This window comes from Rhamphochromis sp. 'chilingali' (genome assembly GCF_963969265.1).
Source record: "Rhamphochromis sp. 'chilingali' genome assembly, chromosome: 2".
In the NCBI taxonomy this organism is placed as follows: Eukaryota; Metazoa; Chordata; class Actinopteri; order Cichliformes; family Cichlidae; genus Rhamphochromis; species Rhamphochromis sp. 'chilingali'.
Window position 1 is genome coordinate 8064894 of NC_137930.1, and position 25020 is coordinate 8089913.

At 41.6% G+C, this 25020-nt stretch overlaps 1 protein-coding gene across 1 annotated transcript in view; it reads right to left on the reverse strand.

Moving 5' to 3' along the window:
* The window catches only part of vcanb (versican b), a 36592-nt gene extending 11800 nt beyond the window's left edge, over window positions 1-24792 (reverse strand). Inside the window, exons 1-11 of the mRNA XM_080875533.1 lie at window positions 22499-24792; window positions 21178-21255; window positions 19716-20135; window positions 17042-17216; window positions 16484-16611; window positions 15770-16066; window positions 9252-9956; window positions 5637-5770; window positions 4048-5371; window positions 2772-2885; window positions 2555-2668 (exon numbers count right to left, since the gene is read on the reverse strand). Coding sequence (XP_080731659.1) covers window positions 2555-2668; window positions 2772-2885; window positions 4048-5371; window positions 5637-5770; window positions 9252-9956; window positions 15770-16066; window positions 16484-16611; window positions 17042-17216; window positions 19716-20135; window positions 21178-21244 — 3478 coding nt within the window. The 5' untranslated portion in view covers window positions 21245-21255; window positions 22499-24792. The remainder of the gene's footprint in view (window positions 1-2554; window positions 2669-2771; window positions 2886-4047; window positions 5372-5636; window positions 5771-9251; window positions 9957-15769; window positions 16067-16483; window positions 16612-17041; window positions 17217-19715; window positions 20136-21177; window positions 21256-22498) is intronic.
* Window positions 24793-25020: the final 228 nt, after the last annotated feature.

The following is a 25020-nucleotide window of genomic DNA, read 5'->3' on the forward strand; positions in this document are numbered from 1 at the left end:
GACTAAATACAAGGAACAGAGGGAGCAAGAGACAGAGGCACCACTGGGAAAGAAGCGAATAAACATGGAGACGGAGGCGAGACTATGGAGACACCGAACAAGGGATAGAACTTAAAATACATAACAGACATGGACTACACACGGAGGCATAACCGAGAAACAGACAAATTGAGCATTGAGACAGGACTGATTTCAAAGAGGGATACGACTACCGGAAACTAGACACAATATGACAGGAGGAGGGAAAATGTAAGGCTAGATAACAAATGAAAACCTAGCAATCAAAACTATAACAACCAAAACTAGGATCATGACAATAAAGAGCTGAAGCTGTCTGAGAGCAAAGGGAAGCTTCAACCAGCATTAGTATGCGGTTTCTACTAAACAGACTGTAAGACACAATATCTCTTACTATGAATAAGTGCCTTTTTTCAAACTTCATGTGGCATATTCAAGAAAATGTTTAGACTTTGCTGCTTCGTAACCACATTTTACCCACTCCTTAGGTGTTAATGTGTAGCTAATCGAACTTCTGTCTAAAAGTAGCTATACTACATTTCCCTGGTTGCCTATCACTGCCTTCTAGTACACTTCATAATCTGGAATCAGATTTTCATTTGTTGATGAAGTTACATGTTGTTTTGGAAACATGCTGTTGTAACGGTGAAGCTAACAGCAACACAACAGCTCTGAATTTTATTTCTGTGCTCTGGCCAGAGACGGTGAGAGAGAAAGAGAGGCACAGAGAGAGCTGAGGTCCAGCTGGGGAGTGAAAGCCCCTCACTGAATGAGCTCAGCAACACACAGTTGGACTTCATTAAGTCTCACAAACATCCAGTTGTCTGCAGGTCAAGCACACAGAGACACACACAAAGAGCTCATGTATAACACACATTCAACTTCATATACAAGTCACATAATCAGCCCTTTGCTTTGTCTGACCATACAAACAATGGCTGTTTTGTATCAGTGGCACCAGAATTATACATGCCAGTAAAGTCATGATGGACAGTATCTGTCGAGTCTTTTAAGGTAGTAGCCATCATCAACTGACCTCATTTTAATCCTGCCTCTGTGCAGCTACCTGGAATGAAAGGTGAGGTCTCTAATGAATGCAGCACTATAAGCCACAGCTCTCTGTCTGCCAGTTTGAAATTAGCAGAGTGGTCAGTTGAGTATGAAACATAGCATCACTCAGCATCACCCAGGATATTAAGCCCAGCCTGAAAAAACTGAAGCAGTATTGTCAGTATTGATTCAATTCCACACGCAGCTGCAAAAGCTTTCTGGAAAAATAGAGAGCAATTATCTTTCTTCCCTCATTCTTTCCATTGGCAAAAAGCTGCAAGAGGACAGCTGTGTCCCTGATTTTTGAACTCTTGCATATACTAGGAAGGAAAAATAAGCAGTAAACAGTCCATAATTTATGTCCGAGTGTCTACATTTAGCTTTACACACTGTATTCATCATTCAAATAGATACGCCCTGCAAACTGGGAATTCTTATAGCACCAATGTCTCTATTTTTTCCACAAGACCCCAACAATGCTGACTTGGATAAGCAGAACAAAATGCAAATTTCCTCAGGAGTGTAGGTACCACAATATTAAGCGCAAAGGATGTTTGGAAGAAAGCCGCTTCTCTCCAAAAAGAAGATGTTGGCATGGCTTAGCTTTGCAGAGCTAAATTTGAACAACAAAACCAAAATGGAGATGTTTGACCATAATAAGAGCAGCATGTTTGGAGTAAACCAAACAGCCTAAACACCTCAGACCAACTGTCAGCACAGTGGTGGAGCGATGATGATTTGAGCACCTTGCAGTCACTGAGTGGAGCATCTTCTGCTTGGCACACACCCTTCTCCAGGTCCCAGTGTCACTGAACTAGCGAGTGGAGTGGCACACCACACTACACCTCCGCTACATTTTTGTTAAATAAATAATAGCACATAATATGTAATTTGTTCTTGTTCATCTGTGGTTGTATTTAACTCATTTCAAGACTTGCTAAGGACCAAATAACTTTTTAAATATCCTGATATATACTGTGAAACCTCAGAATTGACAGATCCAGTTGTACTTTTATTCTACAATGACTGCATTAAGTAGTGTATAATGTATGACTCCAAACCATTAATAGACTGAGTAAAATAATTTAAGCAAGCAAATAAAAGCGGAATTTAGTTAAATGGCTTCTTATCATGACTACATGATACAAAAGAAAAACTATGGGGCCTCATTCTGAAACCAAACATTTTGCTCAGAGCAGCAGAAAAAAAAACTGTTGCTGCTGAGAACTGTTTCCTTGGTTGGAAAATATTAATCCTCGGAGTCCTCTTGTGTGCCTGAGTTTTGATTATCTGCTGAGTAACGGCAGAAATATTAGTCCTACGGCTGGAACTCATCTGTTGAAGAGCCAACGCCCAAAGCTGAATGATGGCCCAAAGACCCAAACTCTGCAGTAAGTTCAGACTTACTTGAAAATAATATATCTGAGAACTGACTTCCATAGATGAATGATTTTGACACAGTTGCTTATTAATTCTGTTTCCTGACCTTGTTCACAGAACTCTCCTTTGTAGCTCGGGAGGCAGAGACAGGTGAAGGAGTTGATCCCATCCAGGCAAGTGGCTCCATTCAGACACGGGTTAGACTGGCACTCATCAATATCTTCAGACATGCAACACAGACCAGCATTATTATACATCCACCTGTCAGGAAGGGTCAGGATGGCTTGTTAAAAGAGCACACCTGGCTCTGAGGCTCTCTGTACCTGTTTCACAGTGCCACCCGGTGTATCCAGGTGCACAGATGCAGACATTTTGTGGTCCTTTCTTGTAGCACGAGCCTCCGTTCTGACACACATTGGTTGAGCATGGCAGGAGATCTGCCAAGGAGACAATGAGAATGGAAAACAATTAAAATCATCAACATCATTAAGAGCGGTGAAACGTACTGCAGTTCAGAAAGGCTTTGCAACTCCTTATTGGCACAGCAGGGCTGTCCACGTTTGTGGTAATAGACACTCGGTTTGTTGGTGGGCTGACCTGCTCATATTAAACTATATCAGAAAATTCAACATCTGCACAAATGTTTACAAGGAACCTTCAATTGCAAACAGGACAGGCTTTTATCCTGCTGTGAATTTTTAATGCATATATTTGTAGAACCTCTCCATCTTCTAGAAAAGCGAGGCCAACAAGGGACAACTTAAATACACTGTTGCTACAAATCACATAGGCAAACCTGGAAGCTAAATGCTAAATGCTGCTTAGCCCTGCGACAGACTGGCGACCTGTCCAGTGTGTACCCTGCCTCTTGCCCTAAGAGAGCTGGGATAAGCTGCAGCCACCCTGAAAAAGGTAAGCACAAGAGAATAAATGGATAAATAAAACTAAATTGAATGTCTTGGGTTCAAGACTCTGCATTTTTAAGCTGGATTTGGTCACTTCTGGTTTGAAAAACATCACACAATGCCAAAATGTTCGTTTTGTGAAGCCATGAAGTAACCGCATTTGAACAAGCAGGTGGACTAACATGTCAGCTAAGGACAGTAAGGTCAGCTCACGGATCTGACAGTACATTATTTGTCGTATAATTTCATTAAAACTGCTAGGTCAGGCCTACCAGACACCTGCTAGCTACCTCACATCTGACTGAAATCATCATGCCCCTAAAGTTTTACAAATCCATGAGGGTGTGTTAACAATGGGTGAGTTGTTATGAAGGTGGAAACTATGTAATAATTTTTTGTGAGCAGCTATTAAGCTGTCTATTTAATACTTGATGTGCAAAGGGAAAACCTTGTATTTGGGAACTTTAAAAGTGTATTACAGACTTTTGATAGCACAAGTGGGTATTACCATTGAAAAAGCATGTTCTATCCCTTTTAACTACGGCAGAAGGCTGAGAGAGGGCTCACCTCAAACATTATAGCTGCTGCCAAAACTGGCAAAAATGTTAAGCAGGGGAATGAAACCAAGCTGCTGTGCTGTTTAAAACAACTGAAGCAGCTATGAACCAAACCAACAACAACAGAGTTCATGTACCTGTAATGTTTATAGTGCTGGTCATGACTGAATAAGTTGTGTCCGAGCTGGTCTCAGGTTGAACTGTGGCCACTGTCTGTTCAGGCATCTGAGGTTGGGACTCCACAAAAAAGGGGGTGATGTCTTTATCATCGTCTACAAATTTCTCCTCTGCTACAGCAGTGGCAGCCGGGTCAGGGATTAGAGCCCGCTGGGGGACAGAATAGCTTTTTTGCTCAGAAGTATAAAAGGGTGAAGTAGTGGAGAGTGTGGTCTGGTCTATGTTCTCCATGGTGGACAGGTCAGCATGTTCTCTGTAAAACTGAGCGTGGATGTCAGAGGAGGCAGACGGAGACTCAGTAGCGACAGCTGGATGGCTCTTATTTTCAAAGGAGGGATGGGTAAAGGGTTTAAGTTTGCTCATTTCTGCAGTTGTGCTCTTTACATTGGTGAAGGTCACAGCTGCCATGGCTGGTGAAACAGTAATAGCGACTTCTCTGAAAAGTTCCCCAGAAGCTCCCTCCTCATCAGACAGCTGGTCTGCACCAGAGTCTGGGTCTGTAACTGCAACATCACCTGATGAAACTCCAAGCACATCTGCGATTTCTGTAGGTACTGCAGGTGAAGGCTGTTGGGTATAAAGGTCATTTGAAATCATAGTGCTAAGCATGGTGCTAAGACTGGGTGTGTCTGACGGGTATACATCTTGACCTGAAGCCTCATCTTCTCCAGAGGAAGACCCTTCAAAGTCCCCAGTCTGGGCCTGCTCAGTGGTTTCCTGTGACTTTGTGTCTGGGATAAAAGTCGCAACCTCTGTTCCTCCGATTTCTGTCTCATCAGTCCTCGCATCCAACTGGTGTCCGGTAGCCAGGGTGGGTATAGCACCATCTGTAGAGCCCTCCTGCATACTGCCAACCTCATCGTCTGTGGAGTTGCTTGCAGAGCCTTCCATGTCCTCATCAGTTAAGGCAACATGAGCAACATCCTTGGAAACACCAAGCAGGACTGGAGTTGATATTGTAGAGACAGGGGGAGTGTATGTGGTTGAGACTGCTGTTTCATGTGGTTCTTGAGTGTTGATTCTCATGGCATCTGTAAAAACATAAGAAACTGTGTCTGCATCCAGGCCTGAGACTCCAACATCATCTGGGTATACAGCTTGAAGATAAATGATCTTGTCCGTGGTTTCCTCTGGAAATATCTCCCCGGTTCCAGTTTCGAAGGTAAAGGGAGTCATGCTGATGTCTTCTTCCTCCTCTACTTCTGTCTCATTCACATTTCCAGGAGTGGCCGTCTCAAACTGATCTCCTCTGGCCTCCTCTGGCTGCTGTGGTTCAGGTGTTACCTGGATGGATTGAAACAAATTGGCTATTTTTAAAAAATGAGAAAGAATGACAAAGAGCCAGTAGCTTGACTCAGACCAGATTAGACTATTTTACACATTCACGGAGAGGGCGTCTGGTTGAATGATTTGAATGAATTAGTTTGCTGAAGACACAGCTGTGTTTACTAGCAGTGATAGAAAAAAATGGGAGAACACACAAACACAGACATATATTGGAGGATTAAACTAGAATTATTTAGTAGACATATCAGTGTATAGAAAGTACCTCATGTTTTCCATTGACAAAGCTGACTATTTGTGCCATATCAATCGGAGGCACCTCAAGGGAAGTGATCTCCCCGCTGCCCTGGATACCTTTACTGGTCACAGGCTGGTTCAGGAGGTCCAGGAGACGATTCACTAGAGGCAGATGATAAGCAGCCATATAACACATCAAGGCAAAAAAAAGAAAAAAAAAAGAAAAGAAAAACAAGCAACAAGTGTTATGATTTTATTCCTTACTTAAAGTGCAATGTCAGTACCAGGCCACAGCCTCTTGGGAAAAATCAAATAAATCACCATACAGCCTCTATGTTAAAATGACTAACTTTAGAGCAAATTTAAAATTGTTTGCAGCCTGGTAGAAAAAAGTTTTGCTTATTATAATTAAACTAGATCATCATGGTATTGTAGCATAAAGTCATGTATAATGAAGGCCTCAGAAACACAGGTCTAGAGACGGGTCAGTTATGAACTAGCAACCAGCAGTTGAGAGGAAAAACACATGTTCCTAGGCAGGTTGCTGGCAGTTGATGTGAAACTGATTGCTAAAGCCCCACTCACACAGGCTAAAGATCAGTCAGTGATCCCAAACAACAGGTGACATTCTGGTGGTTTCGTCGTAGTTAAGTGTGCTCTTGAGCGAGGGAATCACAGACAGCAGAAAAAAAGATGGATGTATCCACCACAACATCATATGTTGTTATGTTAAGTTCTGTTATAATACCTCAAGCTAGACATTTTTGCTGCCTTAAACTTTTAAAACTCAAGACCAAGGGTCAGATTTGACTGTGATACTGACAGACATGCAGTTATAGTTAGAATCAAGGTAGCCAGTTTTAAAGCATATCTTGCTTACTTAGCTTTAAAAATCAATGTGATCGAGACCATAGACTCATCAGAAGAGTTTGTACTACATTCACAAAATCCAGCCAGGGTGGCTTCACCACAGACTACAATACATTCGGAAATCTTGGTTTGCCATCAGAATCCAAGCTTAAAGGCTTCACTTCGAAGACACACTAGCTATGGTGATCTTTTCATCGTAAACCTGCAGAGGTTTTTATATTTTTAATTTTTTAATATTCCTGATGACGTTTCTTCACCTTAACATCAGTAAAGCATTTGAAAGCAGAGCTTTTGCATTGTGGTACTGCAACTTCAGTGAAGGATCTAAGATCTTACAGCTCTGGCAAAAACCCACAGTAGCGCATTTCTGACATTTGTTAAAATGAGCCGAAGAGCATATTTGGATGGTTAACAGTTAAAAGTCTGAGTTTCCTATAATTAAGGTCAGTCTGTGCCAGCGGCTTCTCTCAAACAATGCATGCTTGTGTCTCTTCATTAAGACCTAGTGGTACACATGGAAGCTATACAGAGGGGAAGCAGAGTATGCAAATGTATATAAAGTCATAACAGAGAACTTACAGACCTTAAATTGTCTAAATATGTACAAAACTTCAGCAGAAAAAAACAGTTGACCAAGAAGCATGCTGTTACTGTTAAGTGACTAGTTAATTGGTCCATGTCAGCCTCTGTGTCACTCTGAACTTGACACCACATGAAGAAGTCATTCTTCATTGTAACACTCAATGGTTCAACTTTCCTAATTTCCTGAGGATATGAACTGAGAGTTGGAGGGCCTCATGTGATGGTATATTACACATGTAACAGAACAGGCCTTCATCATTTTAATAACAAACACAACTTCTGGAAGATGGTACCACTTGGCTAAGGGTAGCAAACACATATGCACTGTAATCTGAATCAATGATTATTAGGCTCTGGGCAGACAGGGCCTCTCTCTTGTCAAGTGCTATTAACCATTTCCATATGCCAAAACAAAGATCTGAGCAAGCTGGTGAAAATACAGTGTCTTTGTTTTACTGCTGTAAACACCACTGCATTCACTGCAAATCACGCCCTACATCTCACATTTGTCAGCAAGTGATTTTAATTTTTTAATTATAAATATGTACTTTTGATATGGTTGTAATTCGAACGGAGAAATTTCTCTTCTCTCTAGAGAACCTAGATTAAAGACACAACACAGGACCTACTGTGGCCATATCCAGCCTAATCAGAAGGGGGAAAAATAACATGACTGCGTGCCAGTTCTTGGTTAGCCTGTTTAATGTAATCAAACATTGGTGGTAATGGTGCTAATTCAAACGAATTAAGAGAAAATGAAGTGTAGAATATAGGGATTGTTTGAGAACTTGTTAATCTTAGCAACTCAAACTGCTCCCTGGAGAAAAGATTATTACAGTCCAGTATTTGTGGTTTGTTGGCAACTCTTTGTGCAGAAATCCTGATGGGAAAGTTGAAGACCAAACTCTGTAGGCATGTCTAAAGCCAGCAGACTAATCACTCCATCAGACCTCCACTGTCTCTTTGCGTGTGAGTGAAAAGAAAGTGTTCAGAAAGACTGTTGATATACAGTGTTTGTCTTTTGCCGAACCCATCCTGTTTTTTCCAGTGCTGTGGTGTGTTTACAGTGTGTTTAACTACAAACTGGCTGCACAGCAATGACTGACTTCATTTCCACATCTGGCTCTACAAATACAGCATGTTTTGTGTGAAATGTGTGAGCATATAAAAAAAAGGTTGCACACCATGAGCTGTGTCCTTTGCCATTTTACACATGAAGTTCTTACTACAAATTGTTGATAGAATCGGGTCAGTCTACAGTTTGTTCCAGTGTTATTTCACTGCTGCAATGGATGCTGCCTCGGTATAACATGCAGTAGACAGGAGAGCCACTTGCAAGGTGCTGTTATCGCATTTCACCCCAATTGGTCGTGACAGATGGCCGCCCCTCCCTGAGCCTGGTTCTGTTGTTCTGGGTTTTTTCCCTGTATGTATTATTTTAGGGTCTACCTTACGACATAAAGCCTTGAGGCAATTAATGTTGTGATTTGACGCTGTATAAATACCATTGAATTGAATTATCTGCACTGTTATCACAGTGCTGCAAATCAGTGTGCTTACATTCAAGATTTCTCAATCATTTTAAAGCTGTGTTAACACTTATGTTTATACATAAACCTCTTTAGACTAGTATTTAGACAAGTTCAAGGCTGTGGTGTATGTGGCTCCACTGAGACAACAAAATCAGCTGTTCTTCAGTCCTTGACAGCACAACATAACAAACATAAAGTAATTCCCAAGATAAATGTTCTCAGCCAAAGCCTTTTACAAGATTCAGGAGGGCACATTGCACCACATGTTAGATAATAATCTTTTTATTGCCAATGGTGAAATATTCCCACTCTGGAGGTCTACCTCTACAGCCCCCATACTGGGGGCTTTAAATGCCTGCTGGCTTCCAGTTAATATGTTCTGTCGTGGGATAGATTATTATTTAAATCACGCCAAGAAAAAAAGACATGTTTTGGCATGGACATATGTGTGTTTTTGTCATCATACTTCTCCTTCTTTCTAGAGAACGATGCTTACATGACATGCTAACATGTACTTATTATTTTTGCCAGTACTTCCAACCAAATTTTCAACACAGTACTGGCATCTATATGCCATTTCTCTTAATGCTTTCCAGGGCCTAACAGTATGACTTAAATTACTACATGACTTATTTAACACCCCACCCCACCCAGCTCACCTGATTCTGACCCATTGGTGCTTTGCACATTGACAATGATGAGATGGATAGGAGGTTTTGCTGATGCCGTCTCAGGAATGTCCAGAGACTTCTCATGGTCAAATATCGTTTGAGCTCTAATGGTGTAATCCTCTTTGAAAACAACTGCAGGTTGTTCCCCCACTTCAGTAGTCCCAGCTGCAATGTCTGGCTTTGGTGTAAGGATCTCTGATGGAACTGGGTGTGCAGCGGCGTCTTCAACTGATGACGTTTCAACCCGTGCACTGATGTCCTGAAGTTTACTAGGCCTTGATGTGATCTCCGGGGTTGCTGTTGCTCCTACCTCAGACCCACCAGAGTTGCCCTGGCTGCTGCTTTCTTCCCCTCTGCCACTGGTCTCACCCCTGCCTGGTCCTGCCTGATCTAATTGGGAGATGTCCAGACGTGGAGGCTGAGTGCGGGAGGTGGGTAATGGAGGCAGCTGCAAGATATCTCCTGATACAAGCTCTTGTGAAGTGGTAGTAAGAGTTGCTGAGGCTGTGGTGTGTGTAGAAGTAAGTGGGCTGTCTGTGGGTGAATGTCCAACAGGTTCTGGTCCTTTTCCTTGGATTTCAGCTCTTTCAACGTGTGAAGCTATTGTTGCATGGGGACTATATGTAGGGATGTCAGGTTTGTACACAATTGGAGTCATCAGGGAACTCGTAGTTGTTGGCTCTTCCAGTCTAACTGTAAAAGAGGGGAACACAGGAGCAAGACAAGAATTTAGAAGTGGGTCCTACAAAGAGCTCGGCAGTTAAGAAGTGCTGCCCAACTGCAACTCTGTTAATGAAAAAGGCATAATTTTTTCTTAGTCACTACAAAAAAAATAATTGCAAAACACATAATACTAATGTAAGGAAGCAACATTTTCACTAAAACTAGCCATATTCACAAGTCTTTCTTTATATCAAATGTGGTGGCAGCAAGAGGCGCTCCCTACTGGTTTGAATCACTGCAAGGGCCTAACAACACCAGTGCTGTCAGTGCAATCATTCTCATTTCCTCCTTTCTTTCTTTTCCATTTGTCCATGTTATTGTCAGTCATTCAGAAACAAATGCTAGGAAGGAAGAAGTGTTAGTGATCAACGTAGCAGTGAGTTACAAATGAGTATTTGCGAAAATCCTATTGTAAAGCTGGCATATACAGGGAGTGCAGAATTATTAGGCAAATGAGTATTTTGTCCACATCATCCTCTTCATGCATGTTGTCTTACTCCAAGCTTTATAGGCTCCAAAGCCTACTACCAATTAAGCATATTAGGTGATGTGCATCTCTGTAATGAGAAGGGGTGTGGTCTAATGACATCAACACCCTGTATCAGGTGTGCATAATTATTAGGCAACTTCCTTTCCTTTGGCAAAATGGGTCAAAAGAAGGACTTGACAGGCTCAGAAAAGTCAAAAATAGTGAGATATCTTGCAGAGGGATGCAGCAGTCTCAAAATTGCAAAGCTTCTGAAGCGTGATCATCGAACAATCAAGCGTTTCATTCAAAATAGTCAACAGGGTCGCAAGAAGCGTGTGGAAAAACCAAGGCGCAAAATAACTGCCCATGAACTGAGAAAAGTCAAGCGTGCAGCTGCCAAGATGCCACTTGCCACCAGTTTGGCCATATTTCAGAGTTGCAACATCACTGGAGTGCCCAAAAGCACAAGGTGTGCAATACTCAGAGACATGGCCAAGGTAAGAAAGGCTGAAAGACGACCACCACTGAACAAGACACACAAGCTGAAACGTCAAGACTGGGCCAAGAAATATCTCAAGACTGATTTTTCTAAGGTTTTATGGACTGATGAAATGAGAGTGAGTCTTGATGGGCCAGATGGATGGGCCCGTGGCTGGATTGGTAAAGGGCAGAGAGCTCCAGTCCGACTCAGACGCCAGCAAGGTGGAGGTGGAGTACTGGTTTGGGCTGGTATCATCAAAGATGAGCTTGTGGGGCCTTTTCGGGTTGAGGATGGAGTCAAGCTCAACTCCCAGTCCTACTGCCAGTTTCTGGAAGACACCTTCTTCAAGCAGTGGTACAGGAAGAAGTCTGCATCCTTCAAGAAAAACATGATTTTCATGCAGGACAATGCTCCATCACACGCGTCCAAGTACTCCACAGCGTGGCTGGCAAGAAAGGGTATAAAAGAAGAAAAACTAATGACATGGCCACCTTGTTCACCTGATCTGAACCCCATTGAGAACCTGTGGTCCATCATCAAATGTGAGATTTACAAGGAGGGAAAACAGTACACCTCTCTGAACAGTGTCTGGGAGGCTGTGGTTGCTGCTGCACGCAATGTTGATGGTGAACAGATCAAAACACTGACAGAATCCATGGATGGCAGGCTTTTGAGTGTCCTTGCAAAGAAAGGTGGCTATATTGGTCGCTGATTTGTTTTTGTTTTGTTTTTGAATGTCAGAAATGTATATTTGTGAATGTGGAGATGTTATATTGGTTTCACTGGTAAAAAGAAATAATTGAAATGGGTATATATTTGTTTTTTGTTAAGTTGCCTAATAATTATGCACAGTAATAGTCACCTGCACACACAGATATCCCCCTAAAATAGCTAAAACTAACAACAAACTAAAAACTACTTCCAAAAACATTCAGCTTTGATATTAATGAGTTTTTTGGGTTCATTGAGAACATGGTTGTTGTTCAATAATAAAATTATTCCTCAAAAATACAACTTGCCTAATAATTCTGCACTCCCTGTAATGTAAAGAATGATTAGGTAGAAAATAAACCCGTCTGCTTTGGAAAATAAGACACAGCACCGGCAGTGGGAAAATGTGGAAAACTATGAGTGCGTTAAAAACCATTTAGCCAAGCAAGCAACATTTATACTGAGTGAAAAATGTTCACAGAATGAAATCAGCAAAACCAATGAGTCATTAAATAAAGAAACAGGAGTCTGGGAAGCTGTCAGACGGCAGCTAGCACACAGCAAGCTATAAAAGGAAATGCAGCAGATTGATTGCTGATTTTGGAAACATTAAGTCACCTGTCAAGAATGAAGCTGTTTCAGTCCCCAGAAAAAATAGCACACCCTCAAGACATAATAAAAATTATCTTAAAATTGGTTAAATACAACCTCAGATAAAGAACAAAAACATGACTTATTACACCGTATCAACTGAGGCAAAATACAGAAAGTGTGTGAAAAACTACGTAAAATTCTGTGTTTCCACGGGACTTAAGCTGCTAACCAAATTCACTTGATTATCTGATCATCAGTAAGTGTGAACACCTCTATAAATACTGATGGTTTGGCAGTTTGCACATTATCACATTATCAATTGTACATCAGTAATCAATCAGTCTAGGAAGGGTTATAATGTAAGGCTATATCCAAACCTTTCCAAGTCCATCATTGTACAGTTTGAACGATTATTCATAAGTGGAAAACACAGAAGACTTTTGCCAGTCATCTTAGCAGAGAAGACTGCTTTCTTGTCACGGTTTGTCTCACAAACAGCGTGGAGATAAGAGGTGTGGACCCAGGTGCAGACAATGATGAAGGGGAGTGTTTCAAACTGAGAATGAGCCTTTATTGTGGCTGTAAGAATTACCTCAAAACCACTATAAAAACCTAAACTGGGGACAGCTAAACATGAAGCTAGAAACATAAAACTAAATAACCTGAAACATGGAAACTTAGCTGGAGAGACAGTGGGGAAGATGAACAAGATGACTAACAGGCATAATACACAGAATGATACACAGATGCTCCAACACAGAAGAGAGGTAACCACACACTAATAATAATAACGTATACTTTATTTATCCCCAAGGGGAAATTCCTCTCTGTATTTAACCCATTCACTCTGTGAAGCAGTGGGCAGCGGTGTGTAGGGACGGTACCTTGCTCAGGGTCACCGTTCAGTGGAATCGAACCCCCGACCTTCCGATCATGGGGCCATCACTCTACCTACTGAGCTATCCCTGACCTAAAATGCCACTAAATATTCACACAAGGTAACAAGGAGATGGCACACAGGAGTGAGACACAGCTGAACCTAATTAGACAAGACAACGGGGAAGCAAAGCAGAATACATGACCTGAGACATGGACCTTCAAAATAAAACAGGAAATACAACTGGCTCAAGGGCAGGGACTTGAAACTACACAGGGGACCAAAACCTAAGAACTAGAAATACAAAACAGAAACCATCACACTAGCAGTCAAACTCCAGATAAAAACAAAGATCAATAATCAGACAAAAACCAAAACACTGGGTCACCGACCCAGGACCGTGACAGTTCTACAGTCAAATGTTAAGCCATCTGTCTGACAGCTAAAGCCTTGGTGAAACTAGGTCATCAACAGGACAATAATCCCAAACACAGCAGCTTATCTACAACAGAATAACTGAAAAAGCAAAGAATCAGTGCTCCAGACCTCAACCTGATAGAAATGATGTAGTGGACCTTCAGAGAGCTGTGCATGAATAAATCCTCACAAAGGGAAGATTAATGCCTTGTTATCATGGAGCATATACCACATGAAAAACTAACAATTAGGGCTCCTGAACATACAATGCATTCCTTTGTATGTGTCTAAGTGCTGAGTTCAAATGGTTAGTGTCCTGGGAGTGAGTGGGGGGTTTGAGCGTCACATACATAATGCTTTAATAAACTGGATGTAACATAGTCCCCTCCATGTGTGAATGTGCAGGAGGGTGTTTGGTTGGGTGGGTTTTGTGAGTGTGCTTTTTTCCTGTTTCTCTTTAGCACTATAGCCATAATTTTAGATCTAGAGAGACATATAAGGAAGACTTTTCAACATAATGGTAAATGGACTGATTCTTATATGATGCTTTATACTGCAGGTACAACACCACTATTATCCTCTATAATCTAGAGAAAATACCTTTCTGACAACCTAAAACAAAACTGAAAATGATGTTACGGTCATGCTCCATTCAGTTAGACTCCACTGGGTTACACAAGTCCTCAGAAAGTCTGTAACAGAACAGGTGAAGCAGTCACAGAGCAGATGCTGAGGCAACCGATGCTGTGATTTGGCACTATAGAAATAAAATTGAACTGAATTGAATCAAATGTTTCTGCACTACTTTTACTAAGTAAAAGCTGTTATACGTCTGTACCTTTATTGTGACTTTTATTGAAGGAATACTTGTTAAACTGCATTTTTTGATTACTGCTTCTATCAAAGAGCTTGCTAAAGGTGTGAATTGCCTGCAGACTTGTGCTTTAACTGTGGTTGAGTCTGTCTTTTTGCACAGTGAAGGAGACCCTGGCTGCATGTTAAGTCCTTCCCAGATATGATGTCATGTATTTGGCGAGCTTCAACCATCTGGCTGGGGTCTGTCCGTCACTGTACATTTACTTTCTCTTGCAGTCCTGCCACTATACTTAAGTCTTGGTAAAGCACATTACACAGGTTTCATGTTCAGAAAGGCAAGTGAGTGAAATTATGTTTAGTGCCTCATACTTGATGCTGCAGCTTCACACTGCAGACTGAGCTGGGCTCACTGTTAAAGTTTTGTGCTTTTTATACAATGATGTCACTTATGGGAGAAATCCCTCTCTTTTACATCTCCTCCTCCGTCTGTCTGTCTGAGTTTGGGCAGGGTCGCAGCTGTGAAACATTAGGGACTTGTCCTGTTTCTGTTCTATCTGTGTTAGAGTGCACGTGCTGGGTTTTTCCCCTCGTAAAAAACATGGCCCACCATTAACATGGCTACTAAGAGATCATTCTTCTCTTGGTTGGGTTTGTTCTTTGTAACTTCTTTTTACTCGGCTTTTAAGTGGTTGCAGATTGTGACACCTCAGTGTTTATTGACCAAATTAGACTTTTCTTGTCAAAGTGTTGTGGATATTTGGAGGAGGGCAAGTATTGCAAGCTCAACAGTGCAGCATGGACCTGGATTCCATACACTTTGTAATTTGTCTTAATTTTTTATCTGTAATATTAATTTTCTTAACCAGGTTACACAATGCATCTAAAGACACAACTGCTCTAAGCAGAATTCCTCATTAAAATATGACCAAACAATTTGCACATACATGCTCGGTGTCTTGTGAAACACTGCTCTGTGACCTGCAAAGGTCCTGAGTGGGACTGTATCTGTAATTAAAGCTTGTGGTTTTTGGAGTTTCAAAAGCCAACTAGGATGCAGAGACTTCAACTATTCGATTCAATTCAATTTGATTTTATTGATATAGCGCCAAATCACAAGCACAGACATGTCAATGTGCTTAATATTTATATAAGGTAAAATAACCCTTAAATAACAGAGACAGACTCCTGTCCTGTGAAACCAGCTCGATGTATGTGGCTTAAATGAAAGAAGCTGCCGAAACTGACATGCTTTTTAAAACTGTTTATTACGCAGCCTTTTTCACCCTTTGAAACTAGATAACGGGATAAACACTTAATAGATATGAGACCACTCTGTTGCAAGACTAAGTTCATGCAAATAAGAAAATGAGCAGAGTAAATTACTGTCCAGTTTGGATCAATGTGTGTTTCTGTCTTACCCTTGAAGCAGAAAGCCCCGTGCCTGTCAGTGGGGTCTGGGTAACCAGTCTGGTTTTCATACTTGTAAAGTGTGCGGACCCCCAACTGGCCTCCTCCACACTGAGGCCTGGGGACGGTGATGGGGTAACGGACACTGCCGTCAGATAGCCAGCCAAAGTCGCAGCGGTTTAGCCCCCCCCTCCAGGCTGCAAACAGATGACCGGGCGATGCCAGCACGGCATCATGCTTCTCGCACTCTTCCCTTGCTTGCTGCCAGGTGAGCTTACTGCTGATGGAAGTAGGATAGAATACCTCGCCTACAGACAGAGCAGATACACAAAGTCAGTTTACAGCTAACCACAGTCTTTTTACTTGATGTTTTAAATGAATTATATTTGTCACCCTGGATCAACACACCTGAATCAAATGATTATTATCATTACCAGGCCTCTGGAGAACCTCAAGACATGTTGAGGAGGTAATTTAGCCATTTAAATCAGCTTTGTTGTTTCAAGAACACATCTAAAACCTGCAGGACACCGGCCCCTGAGGCCTGGAGTTCCCCACCCCTGGTATAGAGCCGCAGCAGACTAGCAGAAACTAGTGGAGGAGCTACAAGGTTGAAATTTTAACTTCAGAAAAGTGTTCTGCTAAACACTTAATGCTAAGCTAAGCTAACCACTGCCTCTATAATTCTGTATTTCAGTATGTATGTGTCTTGCATGTGTATTTACCGTGTAGTTTGTCTACGTAACAGTACACATCATATTTCTCCATGGGGTCACGGATGCCGTAGGTTCTCACACCTGGCCGATTCTTTAGATTACCTTCGCAGCCTGGACGGGTCACTGTGACTGGATATCTGAAAAATGAACAATAATAATGACAATATTTTTAAAAGCAGAGCAAGAAATGATCTGATATTTAAAGAGGTCATATTTATTTGTTTATTCGGTTTTCATGTTCTATAGTTGGGTCCCTAAGTACGTGTACAATAACAGTTTTTGTAGTTTTGCCTCTGTGCACCAACACAGTGAACTGCACACGACGAAAATGTGACTTAAGTGCAGAGTCTCAGAGAAGATCCATGGATGTAATGAAGGAGGAAATACAGAGGGTTGGTGTGGCAGAGTTGGCCTACCGCACTTGATTTACCATCACATTTGGGCTCGCTGAGATTCAAAATGGCACTTCAACTTTTGAATTTCGGTTATTTTATCTGCTAATTTATCATGAAATTACGAGGGACATTAAACTTGAGATTATTTGTTTAAAGAAATGTAGGAACATACCTAACTGACTGGTCTGCAAGCCAGCCCGCATCACACTGGTCGAGGCCATCTTCAAAAGCAGCCGTCAGCTGCTCAGGTGTAGCGATGGATGCGTCTACAGAGTGGCACGCTTCCACAGCCTCAGAATAGTTCAGACTGTAGCGGCTGCTGTTAGCTCTGTAGTGGAACACCACACCTGCAGAAGGGTTATCAACAATCAGGAATATATGGATGCCTTCAATAGCGTTTTATTAAATCAACATAATTTTAGATCCATTATTGAAGGTCCTCGAGACGAAATATATGACCAAAATTATGAATATCCGAAAGTCAAGGTTTCAGTTCATGCTTGAAAAACAAATCTACATATCAGGAAATCAAACTTAAAATCAAAACAAAATCAATAGCCAATCAGCCAGACTGGATGGAGAGTATCTGTGAACAGCAATTTTCAAGTCTTGCCATAGATGCTCAATGGGATTTAAGTCTGGACTTTGACCGGGCCGTTCTGACACATGAATATTCTTTGATCTAATCAATTCAATTGTAGCTATTGCTGTATGTTTAGGATAATCGTCTTGCTGGAAGGTTAATCTCCTTCCCAGCCTCCAACAGGTTTTCTTTCAGGATTGTCCTGTATGTAGCTCCTTCCAATTTCCCATTAACTCTGACCAGCTTCTCTGTCCCTGCTGAAGAAAAGCATCCCCACAGCATGATGCTGCCATCACCATGTTTCACAGTGGGGATGGTGTGTTCAGGGTGATGAGCAGCATTACTTTTACATTACCTCCAACTGAGTCAGCAGGTCTGGACTCAAACCAGGGGGACTCTGCTTAAAACCACAACAAAAAGTACACTGATTGTCATTGCTCCCTTGCACCCAGTTACTTACCCAGTCAGTATGGCTTCCAACTAAAGATTTACCATTAAAATCATTAACCCAAAAAATAGCTTCTCGTTTTATGGGTCCATATGAAATAGACTCTGTAATTAGTCCCATGACTGTCAAACTCAAGTTGCCCCCATCACTGCGCAGTCATCTCACCTTTCATGTGTCTCGACTCAAACCGGTGTATTCCAGTCAACTGTGCCCTCTATGCGATCCTCCCCCACTACCCACCCGGCTCATCGACAGCCACCCAGCCTATGATTTTTGCTGGCTCGTTAACGTTTGTCAGCAAGGCCAGCGCAATCAGTTCATGTTGGACTGGGAGGGGTACTGCCCGTAGGAGCATTCCTGGGTCCTGCGGGCATTCATCCTTGACCATTCTTTAATCTCTTTCTTCTACGAGTGTCTTTGCAGGTCTGTGTCTGATCAGTGCCTGGAGGTGACTCTTGGGGTACTGTCAAGATCTGGTGTGTTTTGGTATTCTGGCATATTTTCCATTCTGCTCCTGAGGCTTTGTTTCTAGTTCCCAGGTCCACCTTTCCTTATGTCTCCATGTTCCGTTAGCATACTCATTTCCCTGTGTAACATTGCTCTGTGTTTCCAGTTTTGCATCCTTGGATCAGCATTCACGCATCTCCACTAAGAACCAAATTCCCTCTGATGCTGGTCCTCCTCGCCCACTTGCTACCTACCAGCTGCCACTGGTCTTACCTCTAGTTTTCCTGGAGTAAGCCTGAAATCTCACTTGCCTGCCCTCCGGCTTGCTGCAAGTTACCCCCGCTGTGGAAAAGAGGACGTCGGACATCTGCTCGTTTATCACTCACCCACTCACCCAGTGAACCACCCCTCTCTGTAGCCTTGCTTCGCCCTCTTACCCTTCTCCTTTCACTCACCATTGCAATCATACACACCTTCTACCTGAGCTTGTGAAATAACACACCTCTCCCTCTATCGCAGTGGCTCCGTCCTGTGAATTTCTTTGTCCACCATGCTTTGACTTTAGTGATGCCTGTGTTAAATAAAGTTTTGTCTAAAATTGAAAGGTTGTGTTTTGAGAATTTTAAAAAATCAGAATTAAACTTTTAAAAAATGAATGCTGGCCACTCTCCTAGGCTGCAAATAATGCAGATCTGGATCTCCAGCATATGTTGTTTTTTTTAAAACACTCTCTCCTCACAATACAGCACACAGCTTAAAATAGTGGTAATATCTTTGTAGCACACACAACAAGACACAAGATGTCTCCTGAATGAGTGAAAGACTGATGTGAGACCTCCCAGCCCATTGTTTGCCAGTGGTGCTAGTTTCAGTCACTGTGCAAATGTACTGTTTATGAGGTTGGGAAACTTGCAGTCAGCTGAGACTGAAGAAGTCACTTGGATGATACCGAAACATTTCTCCCACTGAAAACGCTACGATGAACAGAATCAGCTTTTTGGGACTGGTGCGAGTGTTTGTGTAAAGCAGACTTTAGGTTTCCACATCACACTGGAGTAAAGTGTTTGCTGGACACAGTTAGCTTTGGACTAGTTGCCTAAAAGTTTTTAGGTCATCTCAGAGAATCTTTCCTCTTTCAGCAGATGGATTAGAAAACAGACCATTACAATGACCAGAGAGGAAGGGCACTTTAAAGAAAATGGCACGTGTACACATTTCAGTCAATACTTTTGGCGACACCTTCAACTTTGAAGTCTCTGCCAGCTGGGCACATCTGGATACAGACAATGAAGTTTGTAGACTTGCATACAGACTCCTAACCTGACTATAAAATGGTGAGTTGCTAGTGTTCCTGTATGTTTTACTCACCTCTGACAGTGAGGATGACTGTGACCTGAGTGGACTCTAGCCCATGCATCACCTCGCAGCGGTATAACCCAGCATCGCTGGCCCTGAGCTTCCCTATCACCAGAGAAGCATCTCCAAACCACTGCGGGTAGCTGAGCACTGACACCCTGCTCTCAAAGCTATGCCCCAACTTTACTCCCAGTCCCTGGGCCACCAGCACCACTTTCTCCTCCTGCCCATCTAGCTTCGTCCACTTGATCCTGCCGTAGTCATCAGAGTGGCTGTGAGTTTGCGCAGGTGTAGGGGTGTGCGTCAGAGCTTGTGTGGAGCTGCTGGGATAAGCTTGCGTTATGGAGAAGTAACACGGTAGCACCACTGTGTCTGCTAGAGAGCCAGCTACAGCCAATTTCTCCTCCATCTTCACTGCCATCTCTGGAGGTGCTGGAAGGAAAACAGGAACCAGTTTGAGTCTAAAATGAATAAAAGCAATGCTTTTTGCAGCATTTTAATGGACGTACAACCTAACTAAGAAGTCTAGACTCCACTTTTCATGAGTGCAATTCCAGTATTTTACTAGTTTTGCTATTTCTGTCTGTGTGTTACACCGCGTCTTTGTGTGAGGCTAGCTAACTCAGCTTGCTGACATTAGCTGATAACTTAGTACTCCACCCTGTCTAAATATGATCATGTCTGGCTCCAAAAATACAAGGCAGAGGCCCAATGCAGTGAATCAACATCACTTCCCATCCAATGAAACACTGATCCACAGCGACCCACTCCTTAGCTCTCAGGACCCAAAATAGAATCAGGAAAAGTAGGATCTGCTGCCAATAGCTAAGTACCAGACCCCTCAGGCCCATGTGTCATACCCAGAAGTCTATGCCCATGGCCTAATGGCTGTATTGATCTCAATATACACATAGCTGCAGATCAATCTCAAAGCAAGAGTAGTGACCAGCTACACCTGAGCAGGGTTTGGTTCAAAGCAGGAAACCAGTTTCTGTGGAGTTCAACTATAAATCCATTTGGAGAATTGAAATTCTATATGGAAATATATCTTTAACCTGCATAAACAACCGTGGAATCTGCAGAAGTATTGCACTAATACCTGCTCTGAGAAAGTGTGGGAGCGTTCAGCTGCAAGAAGAAAATGGGAAAAAAAACAAGTGAAAGAGTGTGTGTGTGTGTGTGTGTGTGTGTGTGTGTGTGTGTGTGTGTGTGTGTGTGTGTGTGTGTGTGTGTGTGTGTGTGTGTGTGTGTGTGTGTGTGCGACTGCATACACACTTAACCAGGGAATGCTGGTTACGTGTGTATGCAGAGTGAATTTGTGTTGTGTTGAGAGTATAATAATTTTCCACTTTGTCAGTCTTGGATCTGCAAATCTGGCACGTAATTACAGCTACGTCAGAGAGAAAGCACCAGGGCGGGTTACAAAGTTTGGATTCAGCTACAAAATCATCATATCCTGCTAGACTCAACTTACCTGGCTGAGGACGGGGTGAACACAGACACACAAGACAGAGCAGGAGTATAAGGATGTGTTTAATCATCTCAACAGTATCTGCAAGAAAGAAAAAAAAGCAGTGACAGTCAGTGTGGGACCTTATAATAAATGCCAAATATTAGCCTACTGTAAGACTACAGTTAACTTTAGTTAATATATGTTATAATGTTCGAATGAGATAAGCTTTTTTTAAAAAACATAGAAGCGACACAGTGACCACAAACCACAGAAAGTGCAGTCTAGTGTAGTACCTAGTAGCATAACCTAAAATGATTTTAAAAATTAGTAATACCCTCTAAACTGTAGTCAATTAGTCTCAACTGACCAATCAAGCCATTAATTATTAGATTAGTAGTTTGTACAGGAATATCAACCAGTAGTGTTGGTGCAGACGAGCACAAATACTGCTGCGCTGTAGCCTTAGACTGTAAATAAAAAGACTAGACTGTGTTTCCAGGTGAAGTGGATTTTTATGCAGCATTTCAGTAATCTATAGTACAGTTTCACTTGGACAAAATTAGGCTTTTAAAATCTTATTTTTCTTTACTCACTTAATCTCATAGAAATAAAATCAAATGTTTTATTGTAGCTCATATAACCTACAGTTTTGAATCACTGTTAACTAAAATAAATGAACAGACATAATGGAATAACATGTTTTCCCAATTTTCTTCCATTATTGCACGAACTAGGACATGTATGTCTGGAATTCACATTGCCTGGACTATATAAAGTACTATTTGTTCTATTTCAACGTTAAATAAAAATAAATTAATTCATAAATACAGTTAACTGTCTCTGAGTAATTATGAATAACTGAGAAACCTTTCTTAATCTTATTAGGACACTTCGTGTCGGTGAATCACATTTAGGTTTTGCTTTAATGCTTTACATAGCTCTAGTTTGCATAATAATTATTATTAAAAAATAATTCAAAAACAAGAGAAAAGCGCTGCTTCTGAAACCACGTGTGTGCTAAGCTGTTCCAGGGCTTCACTGAGGCTGCTGCAGTGATACCGCTTATCAAGTGATCAATCAGCTGGTTGAGGGGACGTAATTGGTCCCTGGCTCAATTTTATCAATGAGTGTCTAATCACTTGGATCTACTAGTGTGGGAACATTCCCGTCACCTAAAAAGCAGCTCCTGATATGGGAATAAAACACTGACATTAGAGTAATATCGCTAAATAACCACACAAATATTACCCTTAGTTAACATCAGGTGAGCCACGGAGAAAACATAATAATAATCATAATTATTATGATTATTATAATTATAATTATAATAATGTAATACAACCTTGGAAGTGTATCCAAAGTCCAGCTGGCTCGTTTCGGGTTGATTTCTTAAACTTTTCCAAATGAAACTGCCGGAGACTCCAAATGATCCGCGGAGTGTGAGCGTGCTTATTTTTCAGACCACTGTACTCACCCACTTCACTGGTCTGGCTGGAAGTTCAAATCCACTCTGCACGCGTTATTAACTTGATATTAAGAAGAGGAGGAGCGCACAATCCCTAAAGTAACGTAAAAACGGGGGAGGGACTTGGGGGCGGAAGGAGATCTGAGTGGGACAAAAAAGAGCAAAGTATAGATAGGCTGAATTTGGAGAAATGAAGGAAAGGGAGAGACTTTTCTTTGGCAGAAAGACCTGACTCCTGGGCGGGATGGCTTTGGAACCCTAACTGCCTCATATTCCTTTAACGAGTGTGATTTGTTTAGTAGGGGAGACCGGGGATAGTTGTAACGTGGGTCAGTTGTAACACTTCCAATTTCTCCAATCAGGGCTAAGTTTCAAATGATGTGACTCATCCTGTGCATGCCCAATTCAGTTCTGCTGTCACATGTGAAAAATCAGCACATTTTGTCAAACACAGACAATTTAACATGAAAAAAAGTAATCTGTATGCCAAAAAGTAAGTTTTTCTACTTTATTTCAATGTTTAATAGCATTATCCGCTTTGCAGTTAAACTCATCAAACTTAAATTATGTTATTTGTATGTCTATGGGGATATATTCTGTGTAGGTCTTTAGTGCTAATGTTTTAGCCGTTGGCTGTAATGTTAGCTAGTTCATGGCTATAGGAGTCTGGGTCAGTTGTAACAGCAACAGTCTGGGTTAGTTGTAACAATAATGCAGATGTTACAACTTACCACACTATTACTTTAACTTATATTAAACAAGTTGGGGCAACGACATCAGCAGAGAGACGTTCACTGGTCGCATTTGTATATCCGGTTAATGCCATTGGCAACACAATTCCTCCACTGTTTGTGTTCCCACACATACATTATGCAGATCACTGTGTCAGAGATGGACCAGTAGGAAGTATTGGTAGTGGAAATAAATCAGGATGAGTGCAAGAAACAGATTTCCTCATCTTTCTGAAGCACTTTGCAAACCACACCAAGGTAAGCCATGATAAAAAGTAATGGAATTGCGATGCTGGTGAACAACTACATTTTTTCAGCTTCATTGTTATGTTCAAAATTGGTGCAAGAGTTGTAGGTTCTAATGCCCACTGAGCCAATGAGGCCAAACTCAAGGAAGACCAACCAAAATTAATGAAATATTCAGTTGCAGAAATTTCCATAATTTGTCTTTTTTGGGGGGTTGGAATATGTTCAAAAGCTAGATTTCTGCATTCTGTCACACACACACACAGCTACATAAATGGCTCTAAGTGCATTCATGTGTTGAATAAACAAAGATTACATGTTAATATTTTGTCAGTACCCTTATTTCATTGTGTTACATTTCACCCCGGGATGTTACAACTAACCCAGACTATGGGGTTAATTGTAACATTTCACTCTTTGTGTTTGAGGCCATACCATGCAATGGGTAATTGTGCTGCAGAGAAAATAGCTGCACTATTTAATAGCCGAGACATGCAAATACTTTGCATTACATTTTGAATCCACTACCTTAAAAGAGCTCCAATTTACAGACAGAAATGTCAAAAATGTTACAACTATCCCCGGTCTCCCCTAATGTTGTTCTCGCACTCTGTAGGAACACAGTCTGCAATGTATTTAATCGGTTAAGTGACGACAAGTTAACATCTGGACAAGTGTATTAGTAAGAACAAGGGGAGGTTACAATGAAGGGTGTTCCAGGGGGCAAGGCAAAAACTGTCTTAACTCAATAATAAGTATGATTGACTTTTCAACACTGTGGAGGAGTCCGTAACGCTAATCAGCAGATCATGAACACACACACGTTCAACGAACATCTGTACGGACTGTGGAGTAGTGTTTTATGCACTTTAATAGAGAGCCAGGTGCTTCTGCAGTTCATGTTCCAATTACGAATAGCAATGCAGGGTCTTTACAATATCAGGCGACTGCTGTTGTGATTAGGCACTATAAAAGTGACACTGAATTAAATGGGAGAATCTTTTTCTTCCAATATTTTAGTTTCCACTTAAATGCTGTCCTATGACACAGTGAACATTGTTTATTATTTTTGTGTGGAAAATTACAGCAAGCATTCATTCAAACCATACAAATCTTTAAAGTCAAATTATCCTAAACCTCTAGAGAAGACAAAATACACACTGAGAGTCTAACCCAGATTATAGTCAAAGGAGCTTGCAAAGAAAAGCGTCTGGACTTCTTTAAGTTGCTTGAAGACGTTTCACCTCTCATCTGAGAAGCTTCTTCAGTTCTAAGGTCAAATGGTGGAGAGTCCCAGATATAACCTAGTGGGAGTAACCCCCCACAGAGGTACAAAAGGACCCCCTGATGATCCTCTAATCGCCTGAGCCAAGGTGTGAAACTGGGTGTGGGTCCCAATCAGCCAGAGTTTCGGGTGTGTTC